Source organism: Arvicanthis niloticus, chromosome 3 (genome assembly GCF_011762505.2).
Source record: "Arvicanthis niloticus isolate mArvNil1 chromosome 3, mArvNil1.pat.X, whole genome shotgun sequence".
In the NCBI taxonomy this organism is placed as follows: Eukaryota; Metazoa; Chordata; class Mammalia; order Rodentia; family Muridae; genus Arvicanthis; species Arvicanthis niloticus.
In genome coordinates, this window is record NC_047660.1 from 93592264 (window position 1) to 93605389 (window position 13126).

The window sequence follows — 13126 nt, forward strand, 5'->3', positions numbered from 1 at the left end:
AGCATGCCCTCTTGGAGGTCTTGCTGGGGCCTTTGACAAGAGAAACTGAACCACTTCTGAGGCTGGGATGGGTAGACACTGATGATGGCAAAATGAGCCCGAAGCGAAGTTTAGAGGTCCCACCCCAAGAAGCTGCAGACCCATCATACCTGTCACTCTCATCCTGTTGAAGGGAAGAAGGGCTTGGGGTCAGTGGTAACCTGTGGAGAGAAGAAAAACCAATTACAAACTGACCTCTGGGGTCTTAAGATCAGAGGGGGTGCTAGAACTGAGACTGACATCCTTTGGCCCAGGTTCCTCTCACCTGCCCTGTGAGCAGGGGAGCAGCTCTTGTCCCTTCTACCTCATCTGGAGGGCTTCTGTATTTCACCTAGTGACTGCACAGGTTAGCAAGTAGAGGAAGGTACATTTTCAAAGAGTTGATTTACCTTCATTCTCTTTGTTAGAATGTCAGCATTCCTTTTAGGCTCCGCCCAACAGTTACTTAGCAACAGCCAGGTAGGCCTGGCTTGCTATAAAAAGGACCGTCTGGTCTCCCTTTGCTCTCTGACCCTTTTCTCCAACCCTTTCTTGATCTCTCTGTCCTTCCTCTTCCCCCTCTCTCCCTGCATTCCTGGCCTTGGCCTCCTCTCTCTCTCTCTCTCTCTCTCTCTCTCTCTCTCTCTCTCTCTCTCTCTCTCTCTCTGTGTCTGTTCTTTTCTGTTCCCCCCCCCCCCCACTCTAGTCCCTTCTCAACCTACCTTCCCATGCCCTAAATAAACTCTATTCTATACTAGCCCCGTGCTATGGCTGGTACTTCAGGAAGGAGGGATGCCTCAGCATGGGTCTGCTGAGGCACCCCTCCCACTGCACCATACCGTGCTCTACAAAACATATTGTTTTTTACAAAACATATCACCTTTCTCCCCCCTCTCTCTTCCTGTCTCCCTTCCTTTCTGCATCTCTTCCCTACTCCTGCCTGTCCACCTGCCCGGGGCTGTCAGCCACTCAAAGCATCAGTAAAAAGGAGTGACTTTTGTTGATGTGTGGAGACAGGAGTAGGCAGGACTACTAGGCAAGCTCCTGCCAGGTGCCTTATGAACATTTCTTTACAGGGATCAGTAAGGACAACTCACCGTGGTTAAGCCCAAGGTCATTCAGCAGGTAGAGGTAAGAGGACAGATTTGGACACATATCTGTGGCTACAGGGTCCTCGGCATTCCCCTCAGGGTTTGACTTCTTGTACTTTTTGTTTCAGAGGAGAGCTTAAACCAGTGTTTTCTCCCTTCTTGTGGCAGGGTCTGGGTCATCATTTTAAACCCTCTGTGTTGCCTTGAGAAGCTGAGCAGTTGCCAGTAATGTGGCGACTTTGAGGGTCTCCTGGAGGCCAGCTGGTAATTAGGAGAGGGGAGGGCTGGGTAGAGCCTGGGGCAAGTGATCTTTTAATTTTGTAGTGATTTCATTCTCCTCCCCTCCCCCCCTAGAATTTTTTTCTCTCAAGAATCTATCTTAACAGACATGCTCTCAACAGTCTCCAGTGTCCAACTGCCAAGGACTTGGGTAAGACAGGAGACAGGGGCACACACTCACAAGCCTAACTGTATCAAGTCAAACATTGTTGGCCTTCTTCTGTCTGTGTGGGAGGACTGAGGCAGTATCGGCTCTTCAGATTTACATAATGGTAACAGCTACTGAACCCTCCAGTGGGAAGACCTACTGCCATAACCTTCTCAGAGTCTACAGAGTCAGGATTCTTTTACCTTGTTGTGTCCCCACTCCCTTCCACTTATACCTCCCTTCAAGAAAGCTTTTACAGACCCTTTAACTTCCCAGAGAGTCAAATGACATTTTTTTTCAGATACAAAAATATATTGTAATGACATGGGGTCCTTAGAACATGACTTGTGGCCCAGGGGCTCCCAGATGAGAACTGAAGGACATTCTGGGCCCCATCCACTACTATGTACACGTGGGGGCAGACAAGGTAGAAGGTCAGGGCTGGGATACTGCAGACGTGGACAGGAACAGAGTGTACAAAGAAACAGAGATGACCCAGGGATGAGGAAGGAAAAATTAAGAATAAAGCAGAAGCAGTGGGGGAGGGTGATGGGTAGAGGGTTTGAGGGAAGTAGAGAGAAAGAATGAGGAGTCTTGGTGGATATTCAGACACCTAAGAATTAGGCAACATTATTTAGGGGAGGAGAGAGGGCCAGGGCACACAGAAGACTCTGGCTGGGTGGCCAAGCTTGGCAGGATCTGGTTTCAGGGTTGGATTGGGGAGCAGCACACAGTACTGCCTTGACTATGGGTTCTCCAGCCTGAAATCCCTCCTGCTTGAGTTCCTGACTTCCCACCTGACACTCCAGGAGCTCCCTGGCCTCCAGAGTCCCCAGTGTGCTCACCTTGGCTGCCGAGTGGGTGCTGTAGGGCCAGAGATTAGGGCTGGTGTGCTGCTGGGGGTGGGGGGTGGTGGGGAGGAAAAAGGCACCAGGAGCAGGTGACATGGGGGGGGGCAGAGGAAGAGTTCTCTCTGCAGCTTCCTTGTCACAACCGGTCATTCAGGTTGCAAAGTTTCAGGGAAGATGTTTCTTCCTTCTAGATGCAGCCAGGCCTGGTGGCCTAGGGCATTGCTATAACTGCAGGCCAGTGCTCACCCAATTGTAGCATTTTCTATAATACCCAACAGGTAGGGGTCTGTGGGGGAAGGAATAAGGGGAGGGTTGTAAGGAGGCCCCCAGGTGCTGTGAGCTGTGCTTTTCCTCCCTGATCAGAGAGCCACTCAAGCCCTCCCTGTCCTGGGCCTGTCCCTCTGTCCTGTCCCTCCTACACTCTCTGATGATTTCTGTCCCCAGATCAGTTTAGAAGCTCCGATACTCTTCTCCCTAGCAGGCCTTGTGCCTGCAGGCCCAGGAGCGTTGAGGGATGCTCAACAAACATTCAGGGATGGGATGAGTTGAATGCGGCATGGTCCTAGAAGGGTAGGATGATTAAGCCACCACGTGGAGAAGGAGACAGAACTTCAGAGAGGCCAAGTCATTTCCAAGGCCACACAGCAGGCTGTGGATTTTATTCCTGAAGCATTTGCCAAGCGTCAGTGTGAAGCCAGGCTCAGCACCAGGCACAGGGGAATGACTGTGACAAGTTACACTCTGGAGCACTCCTGGAACTTTGCCCTAACTAGTCCTTTGTCTGCACACTAAGAGTCTATCTTAGTGTGGAGCAATCTTACTCAGTTTGTAGGACTCCTGGTTAAAAAAAACAACAACAAAACAAAAAAAAAACCCAAAAAACAAAACAAAACAAAACAAAAACACTTTCTCTGGGAAGCCTTCCCTGGCCCTGGAAGTCAAGGTTAAATATGTCCATGTGGTCCTGGATAGAGGTAGATTCATCATGTTACCCTAACCCTGACATATGGGGCTGACAAACCAGCCTTTTTGGTGTCCTTTGTGATTGCTTTTGGAATTAGCATGGGACTCAAACAAGACCAATCAGATGCTTTACTGACATGGAGGCCAGGAGAGAGGCACTAGCTAAGATCTCTCCCTAGAGATGCTTCTGTTAAGTCTGGGCCAGTTCCATGTATCCTTTCCCAGTGGGGACATGACCTGCCAGAGGAAGTTAAGCAGCTGTGTATGAAGGGCTGGCTGTCACTGAATTAGCCAGTGACAAACATGCTATACTGAGAAAGATGCCACTTCTGGGGGTCAGGCAGACGGGGGCTTGCTGCTTGTAAGGTTGTGTAGGGGGTCTTAGTTCTCCCTTTGAAAAAGAGGTGATGCTATCTGTTGTGGAAGGGGGCAGGCAGCAGGTCACCCTGTCTAGAAGGGCTGTGGGCTGAGACCACCCTGCCATCTTAATTACAGGGCTCAGCCCTCCGGGCTCTCGGTTTATGCTCTCCTCGGCATCATTCCCATAGGGATGTTTAGTCTTTCTGTGGAATCACAGTATCATCACGGCATCTCTGCCTGCTGCCCATGATGTCTCCTTGCCTTTTCTTTCTTCCACAGTGTTAGGCATTAAATGTAGGGCATTGAGCATGCCAGACATGCTTTGATCAGAACTCTACCCCCACACACTCCGATCTCCATTGCGGCATTTCATAAAGACCCTGCAGGATACAGAATGTCTGTTTCTTCCTGTTTCCTGGAGCTCTCTGTGACTTTCAGCTCAACCATGACCTGCCCAGAGGCAAGGTAGCCTGTGAAAGGAGCCTCTCTCCCTAGGCTGGGGACAGACTTTCAAAAGGGGAGGGTCAGGGTCAGAGCATCTCACCAGCATCTTCTAGTGAGGTGAAAACTTCATCTGCTAAGTTCTGACTCTTGGACCTTCCCTGCCATCACAAGGACCCCTCCATCAAAGTACTTGAACTGCTTTGTCGATGGTCCTGAGCTTTTGGCTACCTTCTCTGCTGCCTGCAGCCACTCTAGACAGCATTTATACGCCGCACGTCTGGGTATGGGCATCAGTAGTGTAGTGTATGGTGTACACCAGATGATGTATGGGAAATGAAGAAAAGAAAACTGGCCTTTTCCTTGCACTGAAACAGCTCCTTCCTTTTTATTTTGTATCATGCTCCCAGAGGACACACCCAGACTTTATAGAGTCCACCTGATTTCTGAAAATTTAAGCCCTGTTTATTTCCACATCATTCTTGGACATTTCACAGACTAAGTGTTGTCACTGAAGGCTACAGATCACTGTCTGTTCTTCCAGGAGTTTCTACTTGTTGCCCATCACTGCTGGGGGTAGGGTGGGGTGTTCATTACTAAGGATGAATACTTTGGTGAGGGAGACAAGTACAACCAGGAAGAACACACCTGGAGCAAGCATCCAAAACCCAGAAGGTCTCATCTTGAGACCAAAGTCTCATCTTGAGATCAGGAGTAAAGATCACTCCTTCCCTATTCTCCATCTGCAAGCCCTGGGGCATGTAGCCCTATGGTCAATCCATCCTTACCTGGCAGTCTTCTTGGGGAAGTCAGGTAGCCTCCCTGGCTAGTTTGCAGGTTTAAGCACCTGGAATCCCTCTTTATGCAAACAAAGCGCTCCCACACCTCAGCCCCAGCCAATAACTGTCTTTGGAAACCCTGCCCACTGCCCAAAGCTTATAAAGCCCTTGTTACTCACCACCCTCAATAAAAGAGAGCTGTTGTTTTATGGAATATTATCTAGTTTCATTGAATACTGTCTAGAAGAACACACACATACACACACACACACAGACACACACAGACACACACAGACACACACACACACACACACACACACACACACACACACACACTTGCACTCACTCTGCCAGGCTGAGATCCAGCAAACCCACTCGTTCCCTTCGTTCTGGTAGAAATGATGCCTGAATACCTCAAGGGCAGAAGTACAGTGTCGGCCCACACTTTGGGAGATGAAAGTACTGGGAGGGCAGTGATGGGTGTGAGGGGACACAGCTCAGGGGGAAAAAAAGACAAGACCAAGGTGGAGAGAGACATGGTGAAGAGTGAAAACTGGGGAACACATACTGACAGTCCTGCTAAGGCTCAACCTGGAACCAGAGGCTATGGAAGGTTCCCACTCATCCCTGGATAAGCTCTGCCCCTAAAGTCCTGGTATCTACAGGACATTATTGATGATGCCACCAATACAGAGGGAGATATGCAGTGAATAAATCCATAAAAAGTGAGGCTGCTAGCAAGAAAAATTTTGTTTGGTGACATTTATTTAACAAAGAAAATAGCTTATTTTCATAATACCTTGTCTTCAGTATTGTATTTTTTTTTTTTAAATAACTATGCAGGTACTGATTGGTTTCTATCAAATTGACACAAACCTAGACGTGTCTGAGAAGAGGGAACCATGATTCAAAAAAAAAAAAAATGTGTCCATAAGATTGGCCTATTGGCAAGCCTATGGCGGCTTTTTCTTAATCAGTGATTGATATGAAAAGTCCCAGTCCACTGTGGGTAATGGTACCCTCGGGCAGGTGGTCCTAGGGTATATAACAAAGCAGGCTGGGAAAGCCATGAGAAAGCAAGCCAGCAAGCAGCACAAGTCTATGGCCTGTGCTTTAGCTTCAGCCTTCAGGTTCCTGCCCTGCTTGGGCTCTTGCCCTTCCTTCCCTCACTGAGGGGATATGATCTGAGTTATGAGATTAAATACACCCTGTCCTCCCCAAGTTGCTTCTGACTGTGGTGCTTTATCAAAGCAATAGAACACACAACTAAGGCATTATATATCTTCGTGTGTATGAGCTTGCTCGTGAGAATGCCTGGGGAGGCCAGAGGAGAGTGTCAGATCCTCTTACAGGAAGTTGTAAGCTGATACCTGATAATATACTGAGCCATCTCTCTAGCACCTATTGATCAAAGAGATTTTACTTTCCTAGCACCTCAGAAAAGATTTCCCAGAAAAAGATGTCAAATACTCTGTCCGAGGCATTTCACAATGTTGAATTATTTTGACAGATTTAATCCTATAGCAGATCAGTAACGATTCTGGGGAAACTGAGTCACAGAATATTCAGGTGATATAGCTAAGAGTCAGATCAGGAAAAGATTTCAGATGAGGCCATATGTCTCAGGAGGCCACTTTTTCTCTTCAAACTTAAGGCAGGGTTCCAGATTGGCCTCAAACCCTATACACATGCTAGGCTGGTTTTACAATCCTCCTGCCTCAACCTCTGGAGGGCTGGGATCACAGGCACAAGTCACCATGCCCTTCTAGGAGCCCCATGCTTGGTCAGCTCTTGTAGATTGGGCCAGGTAGTAGGTTTGTCCCCAGAGATGGCAATTTATCTTTGCTGCATGAGCAGAATGGAAACTGCAGATGACATGTGGGTGGACGTGGATGTGGATGTGTGTGGATGTAGATGTGGGTGGATGTGGATATATGTGGACATGGATGTGGGTGGACGTGGATGTGGATGTGTGTGGATGTAGATGTGGGTGGATGTGGATATATGTGGACATGGATGTGTGTGGACATGGATGTGGGTGGACGTGGATGTGGATATATGTGGACATGGATGTGGGTGGACGTGGATGTGGATGTGTGTGGATGTAGATGTGGGTGGATGTGGATGTATGTGGACATGGATGTGGGTGGACGTGGATGTGGATGTGTGTGGATGTAGATGTGGGTGGATGTGGATGTGTGTGGACATGGATGTGGGTGGACGTGGATGTGTGCCAGTAAAGCCTTATGGAAGGTGTTGGGCTGCCTGCCATGGGACCTAGCTAGCCAGTTTTCTCTATGCATAGTTCTGTTAGCTAAAGGGGCACATGAACCTGGGAGCTCCCTGGGCTGAGGTTTGTCTCAGCTTAGGTGATGGAGGATGGAAATGTGTTTGGGATGAAGAGAAGCTTCTAAGGTTCTGTCTCCACCTTCCTTCTCCTGACTGGCAGGCTAATCTCCCCAGGAAACAGGTCCATGAGAACCTGGTCACTTTGGTGTCTAGCTGCTTGTTGGGTATCCTTACATGGCTTTCAGGAGGTCATTCCTCTCAGTATATCTGAATGAGATCATGGCCCGATGCTCTCTGATCAGTATCTTCTCCCCCTACCTCTGCTGCCTGAGAAGTAAAAACTCTCCCAAGGCCCTGTAATCCCAGAGCAAGACACCCTCTGAATAATGAATGGGCAATGGAGTACCCAGATTTCTACCAAGCAGCTGGAGAAAAGTGGGAAACATCTGTTCATACAGCCCTTCCCTTTCCCTCAATTGGGAGAGAGCAGGGGCAACTTCAGGGACGAACATCTTCAGGTAAGCACTTTGAGTCGCCAGAATTCTCTGTTGAATGTCTAGCTGGGGTCACCAGAGTGCTATCTGAGCCAGGGTGGGACTTCCTCGATTGTCAGGGTTCATTCATTCCTTAGTCACAGCAGGCCTGCCGATAACTTGAGTCATTTTAGGTCAAGCATGAAGAAGTGTACTCATTCATAGGTAACTTGGTTTCTGCCAGATCTTTCAAAAATGGGTGCCTCTTGGGGATGGGCTTGGATATGTTTTATCTAGAAAGGTCTAAGAGCCAGATATCTGACCAAAGAAGAAATAATCACAACACTGATTCTAATAAGCACAATTGTTATGCCAATTTTGAGGCCCATGTTGCCATTTAACTTCCCAACGGTCTTGTCAGGTTTCTTTTTTATTGAGGAAATCGTGACCTTCAAGGGTTAAGCATCTTGCCTGGTGACAGTTAGGTAGAATGCCCAGGCAGCATTGCTATCTATCACTGCTGTAACTAGTTAAACCAGGAAAGCACTGAAGAAGTGAGAATGTGTTGGGCATCTGTTGCCATGGACACCTGCCTAACACCCAGAAGCTATTCTGTTTTACCAGTGAGCATTCTGATGACCATTTGGGAAAAGATCTGTGTTTTCTATTCATTTGGATAGGATTGACCCTAATCTATGACTCCATTATGGCCAAATGGTCCAGACCTTGATGAAGACAGTACGTGACATCCATTGATCACAGAGATGAGATCATCCTGGGCAGATAAGAGCTCCCTGAAGAATGTTCCAGCAAAGAAAAGCTGCCTTTCTGTTGGTCTTGAGTCCAGATGAATTAGAGGTTTTTTGTTTTATTTCAAGACAGAGTTTCTGTGGGACAATGGACCTTGTCAGGAAACTTGGTAAGGTTGAGGTCTGAGTCCCTGGAAATTTGGGGTACACACCTGAGACAGTAGGTGGCTCCCTGCTCCCTGCCAGATTCCTGGCCTGGAACATGTGCCAAACTTCCCACATAAGAAAACATGACCTGTGGTTATGTAGGCCCAGAACACAGTTCCCCATGCTAATGAGGTACCTAGAAGCCCTGAGGATGTAGCCAACAAGCTCTACTTCCCATTCCTCCCTGCAAAAGGTATTTACTCTCTGGTTCACCCCGAGAAGTTGGTATGCATTCATTTTGCATGATGAACAACCAATAAACAGTTTGGAGCCAAGGACTATCTCTTTCATCTACCACAGGCATAGGGAACATGGAGAAGGCCTTTGCATACAAAGCCGTGCTGCCTAAGTCTCCAGTAGAAGGCTTCTCTGCACTTCCAGGCACCTGCCACTACTTTTGCCAATGAGCTAAGCTGGTGCTCCCAGCCTCAGCCTCGGGGGACTCCAATAGTCCTGGCCTTGTGGACCCCGACACTTCATTCCTGACTTCTCTGCAGTTTTCTAGCAGTGACTAGATGCCCAGGAGTCAGGGAATATCAGCTTCGGCTTTTCCACATCTCAGAGTGCACTTTCTCACCCGCCCCCACACCCCAGTGGTGTCTTGGTGATTCTCTGAAGCCCAGCACCCTCCCAGAGGTGGTGTTGGGATAAGGGCAGTCAAGCTGCCAGCGTTTTACCTCCCCAGCAGCCATGCCCAGCAGAGGGACAGAACCTGGCCCCACAACTGGCCCCACAGGTTTCTCTGTATAACATCCTGGGCTATCCTAGGCCAAGCTGGCCTTGAACTCACACTCACAGATCCACCTGCCTATGTCTCCCAAGTGCTGGGGATTAAAGGTATGTGTCACTACACCCAGCCTGGAACCTAGAGGGTTTGAGGATCTCTCTGCTATCCTGTAGGGGCAACTCTCCTGTGTGGACAGCTTGCAGAAGGATAAAGCAACTTGGAGACAGAGTCCTAGGAGTCTCGCAGTCATCCCCAGACTTCTCTATTCTACACGCCAATGTATGTCTTTTATTCTTTTCTTCATTGGGACCTGAGTCCTACCTGAAACACAAAGGTTTTCCCATTTGCATTGTTGGGAAAGATTCAAGTTAAACTCCTACTCTTGTCTCTTCCCCTCCAGAGTTTGATCACTGTAATCCCCAACAAGGATAATAGAATCAGGCCAGCTCCTCATGCCTTCAGCAACAGTTTCCTTCTGATGCCATCTCCACTGACGCCACCTTGCTGACGCTACCTTCATTGGAGGAATAGCTGTGGAAGATCTAAGTCCTTGTCATGGTGCCCATGGGCAGGCAGGCTGTCTGTGTTGACTCTAGCTGCTGACACCACACTTCACTCTGCCATAGGTGCCTTGACTTCTTTTTGCTTGGGACCCTATCCTCTGTGGAATGTAGCCTCCTTTGTGAAGTCTGCCATTTTTGTGATGTCTTTGAAAGTCTTCCTCCTTTGTGATGTCCGTCACTACCATCCCCAGCCTTTCCGCCTTTGGCAGAATGCTTTTTCTCTTTAGACTTCAATAGCTCTCCTATAAACCAGAACTGAGACCCACCAGGAAAAGTTGTATTTAAGTGCCCAAGGCCAGGCTGGGCAGGGAGTCAACCCACCATGGGCATCACCTGTCATTCATTCTGTGGTTGTTGCTTGTATTGATCACACAGAATCCGCACCTATCTGTTGTGGTTTGCCTGTGAGATGTCCTCCAAAAGCTCATGCGTTGAAGGCTTGGGTCCCAAGCAGTAGTGTTCAGAGGTGGGTCCTCTGGGAGTGACTGGATCATGCGAGTTCTAGCCTTAGGCCTAGACTAATCTGTTGAGTTCATAGCTTAATGAGCCATTAGAAGGTAGTAGACACTTTAAGAGGTGGAGCCTAGTTGAAAGGCATAGATCATGGAGGTATGACCTTCAAGGGCTCACCATGTCTCCACCCATACATCATGCTTTCCCTTCTCTCTCGAGTCCCCATGAAGCCAGCAGCTTTGCTTCACTGCATGCTCCTCACCGTGATGCCCTGCCACACCATGGGTCCTGATCCAACAGACAGCAATCGGATGAAAACATGAACCCAGATAAACCTTTTAAGTTGACTTTCTTGGGCATTTTGTCACAATGACAGAAAACTGACCCATACGATATGTCTCTTGTAGGGCGTGTGGCCTATTTTACTCAACAGTCTTCTGCGTGACTCTTCTGATGGACTGTGAACTTCCTGAGATAGCATTTTGTCACTGCTAAAAGCCTGGTGGCTTGCACTGTACCTAGGCTACAATGAGCGCTGAACATTGACAAGAGCACCAAGCTGGGATTCATTTCCTCCATGCCAGTCCGGCGGCAGGTGCTTGACATTATTGACTTGGCTAATTTACACATGTCAAGCCTTCAGGAATTTGCTAATGTCCCCATTATTTTGGAAAAGAAATAAACCAAAATACTGATTCCAACAAACAAACGGATTGCGTTTATCTACTGTAAAACAGATGACCCATTCTTTGCAAAGAGAGAGGGGGGGTTAGACGAGTACAGAAGATGAAGCACCTGGTCCAAGGAGACACAGCAGAACAGAAGGCAGAGCTGTGATCCACTGCTGAGGGCATGGGAGCTCTCTCAGTGACTTTGGATCTCTTGTCTGGTTTCTGGGGAGGAAACTTCAGAGTTCCCATCTGCCTTTGAGAGCTTCCAAAGGCAAAGGATTGGTATCAGCCATTGGAGGTTTCGGCATCTTCTCCAAGGGACAGTCCTCCTACTGGCTGTCCACACCTCCAGACAGACTGCTTTCATCCCAGGAGGAGTAACTGCTTCAGCCTAAGGAAGTGTTGCCAAGCAAATATCCTCCACCAAGGAAAAAGTGCCAGAGTCAGTGAGCAGGTTAGGTTACTCAGCTCTTCAGATCCCCAAAGTCCTACTGGAATACAGTAAGCAACTGGGGTCGCTTGCTGACAAGGCCTAAGCTCAAATAAGGCTGTGTAAAATGATAAACACGAGGGAGAAGACTCCAAGTCTCTAGGTGTAGCTCAGCAGACACAGATGGATCAACTGGCAAAGTCAAACCCTCCCCTACAGCTGTGCTGAACCTGGTGTGACACATCCCATCTCACCTCTGGTCTGCAGAAGCCCCTATTGTCCCCCCACCCCACCCCCTTTGCTCACCTCCCTGTCTTCCCACCTAACTCCACACTGCCTTAGCTAATTTAACCACCTGAGAGAAGTCTGTTGTCCCTAACTCTCAGGCCATCTGCACAGCATGTAACAAAACTGATTTGATAATGATGGTCCCCCACAGGTTCCTGTTTGCTTTCTGGCAAAAACAATGGCGTGTTTACCTGTTTCACAGAAAGTGCTCAATTAATTATTCTGTGAGTGACCCATCTTCAGGGACACTCCAGAAGCAGCTGTATCACAGGGCATTGAGGCATAGCACCCCGGTACAAACTCTGCAGCCATTCTGCCTGGGAGAATGAAGTTTCCCTGGCCTCTGGCTCCCCTCCTTGGGAGGGGACTAATGATGAGAACCGACCCGCCATGGAGACTGTTTAGGAGCTGGCTGGTGCTATTATCTATGTTTCAGTGATTCCTCCCACAGATGCCTAACAGGTGAGAGCTAACACTGAGCCAGGATAGTTAGCCCCTCATTCCCATTTCCCAGATGAGGAAAACAGATCTTAGTGAGAAAAACTAGTCTGACAATACATTATCAGGAAATCTCTCAAGACCTTTGTCATAACCTTTCAGCTCAACCTTTTCAGTGAAATTTGTGGCCAGAGAACATCCTGCCCTTCTCTATTTATTATTCAAATATTTGTGGAACTTGATGTTCATCTAGAATGTGTGTGTGTTTAAAAGCACGTATAACCAGGTGAATTAATACATGTGGAGATTTCCTGGGTGAATTATTACATGTGGAGATTCCCTGTGGTCAAGGGATAGCATCTACAGTGAGCAGTTTCAAATCCCAGGTTTTTGAACCCTAGATCTTATTTTTGAATCTACAGCAGACATAACTAATCAATCACAGCATGACCTGCACTGAGTAATAAACTAGCCTTCCCCTCAGTCAGTTGGGCTGGACCCCCTCAGACGAAGTTTCCTCTGTCTCCTCACTGCAGCCTCAGAAGTCTCTTCAGTTACATGGCTTCCCTTTCCTTCTCCTGCTTTCTTTCTCAGGCATACTGCTTTATCTTTTCCCATCCTCCCTTCCTCTATCATTAGTTTAAAAATGTGGACCGAGAACTAAAGCCCCCTCTGGTCTGGCAGAGACATACCTGAGGCTTAGGGCTCAGTCTTCACTACCTTTGCGTTGAAGGGGCGACGAATCAGCGGTGATGCTTTGAGTCTTGGCCCTGCCAACTGCTTCCTGGCCTGGCTGCTGAAGAGAGCAGCCTTTTGGTTCTGTGTGTGTGTGTGTGTGTGTGTGTGGGGGGGGGGGGGGTTGGACCTCTCTAGCAGTTGCTCTTGGATGCAGCTGTCTAGAGGGAGTG

At 48.3% G+C, this 13126-nt stretch overlaps 1 protein-coding gene and 1 long non-coding RNA gene across 3 annotated transcripts in view; one reads left to right on the plus strand and one right to left on the minus strand.

The window, feature by feature from the left end:
• The window catches only part of Fam3d (FAM3 metabolism regulating signaling molecule D), a 28096-nt gene extending 15044 nt beyond the window's left edge, over positions 1 to 13052 (minus strand). Inside the window, exons 1-2 of one of the 2 annotated variants that reach the window (XM_076931534.1) lie at positions 12911 to 13052; positions 150 to 200 (exon numbers count right to left, since the gene is read on the minus strand). In XM_076931534.1, coding sequence (XP_076787649.1) covers positions 150 to 162 — 13 coding nt within the window. In that variant the 5' untranslated portion in view covers positions 163 to 200; positions 12911 to 13052. Of the gene's footprint in view, positions 1 to 149; positions 201 to 1115; positions 1461 to 12910 lie in introns of those variants that run through there. The other variant, XM_076931535.1, reaches the window with a different exon arrangement.
• LOC143441775 (uncharacterized) lies at positions 1251 to 11232 on the plus strand. Its single transcript, XR_013109450.1, has 4 exons — positions 1251 to 8611; positions 9549 to 9654; positions 9776 to 10001; positions 10799 to 11232. It is a non-coding gene; the product is annotated as an uncharacterized LOC143441775 (long non-coding RNA).
• Positions 13053 to 13126: the final 74 nt, after the last annotated feature.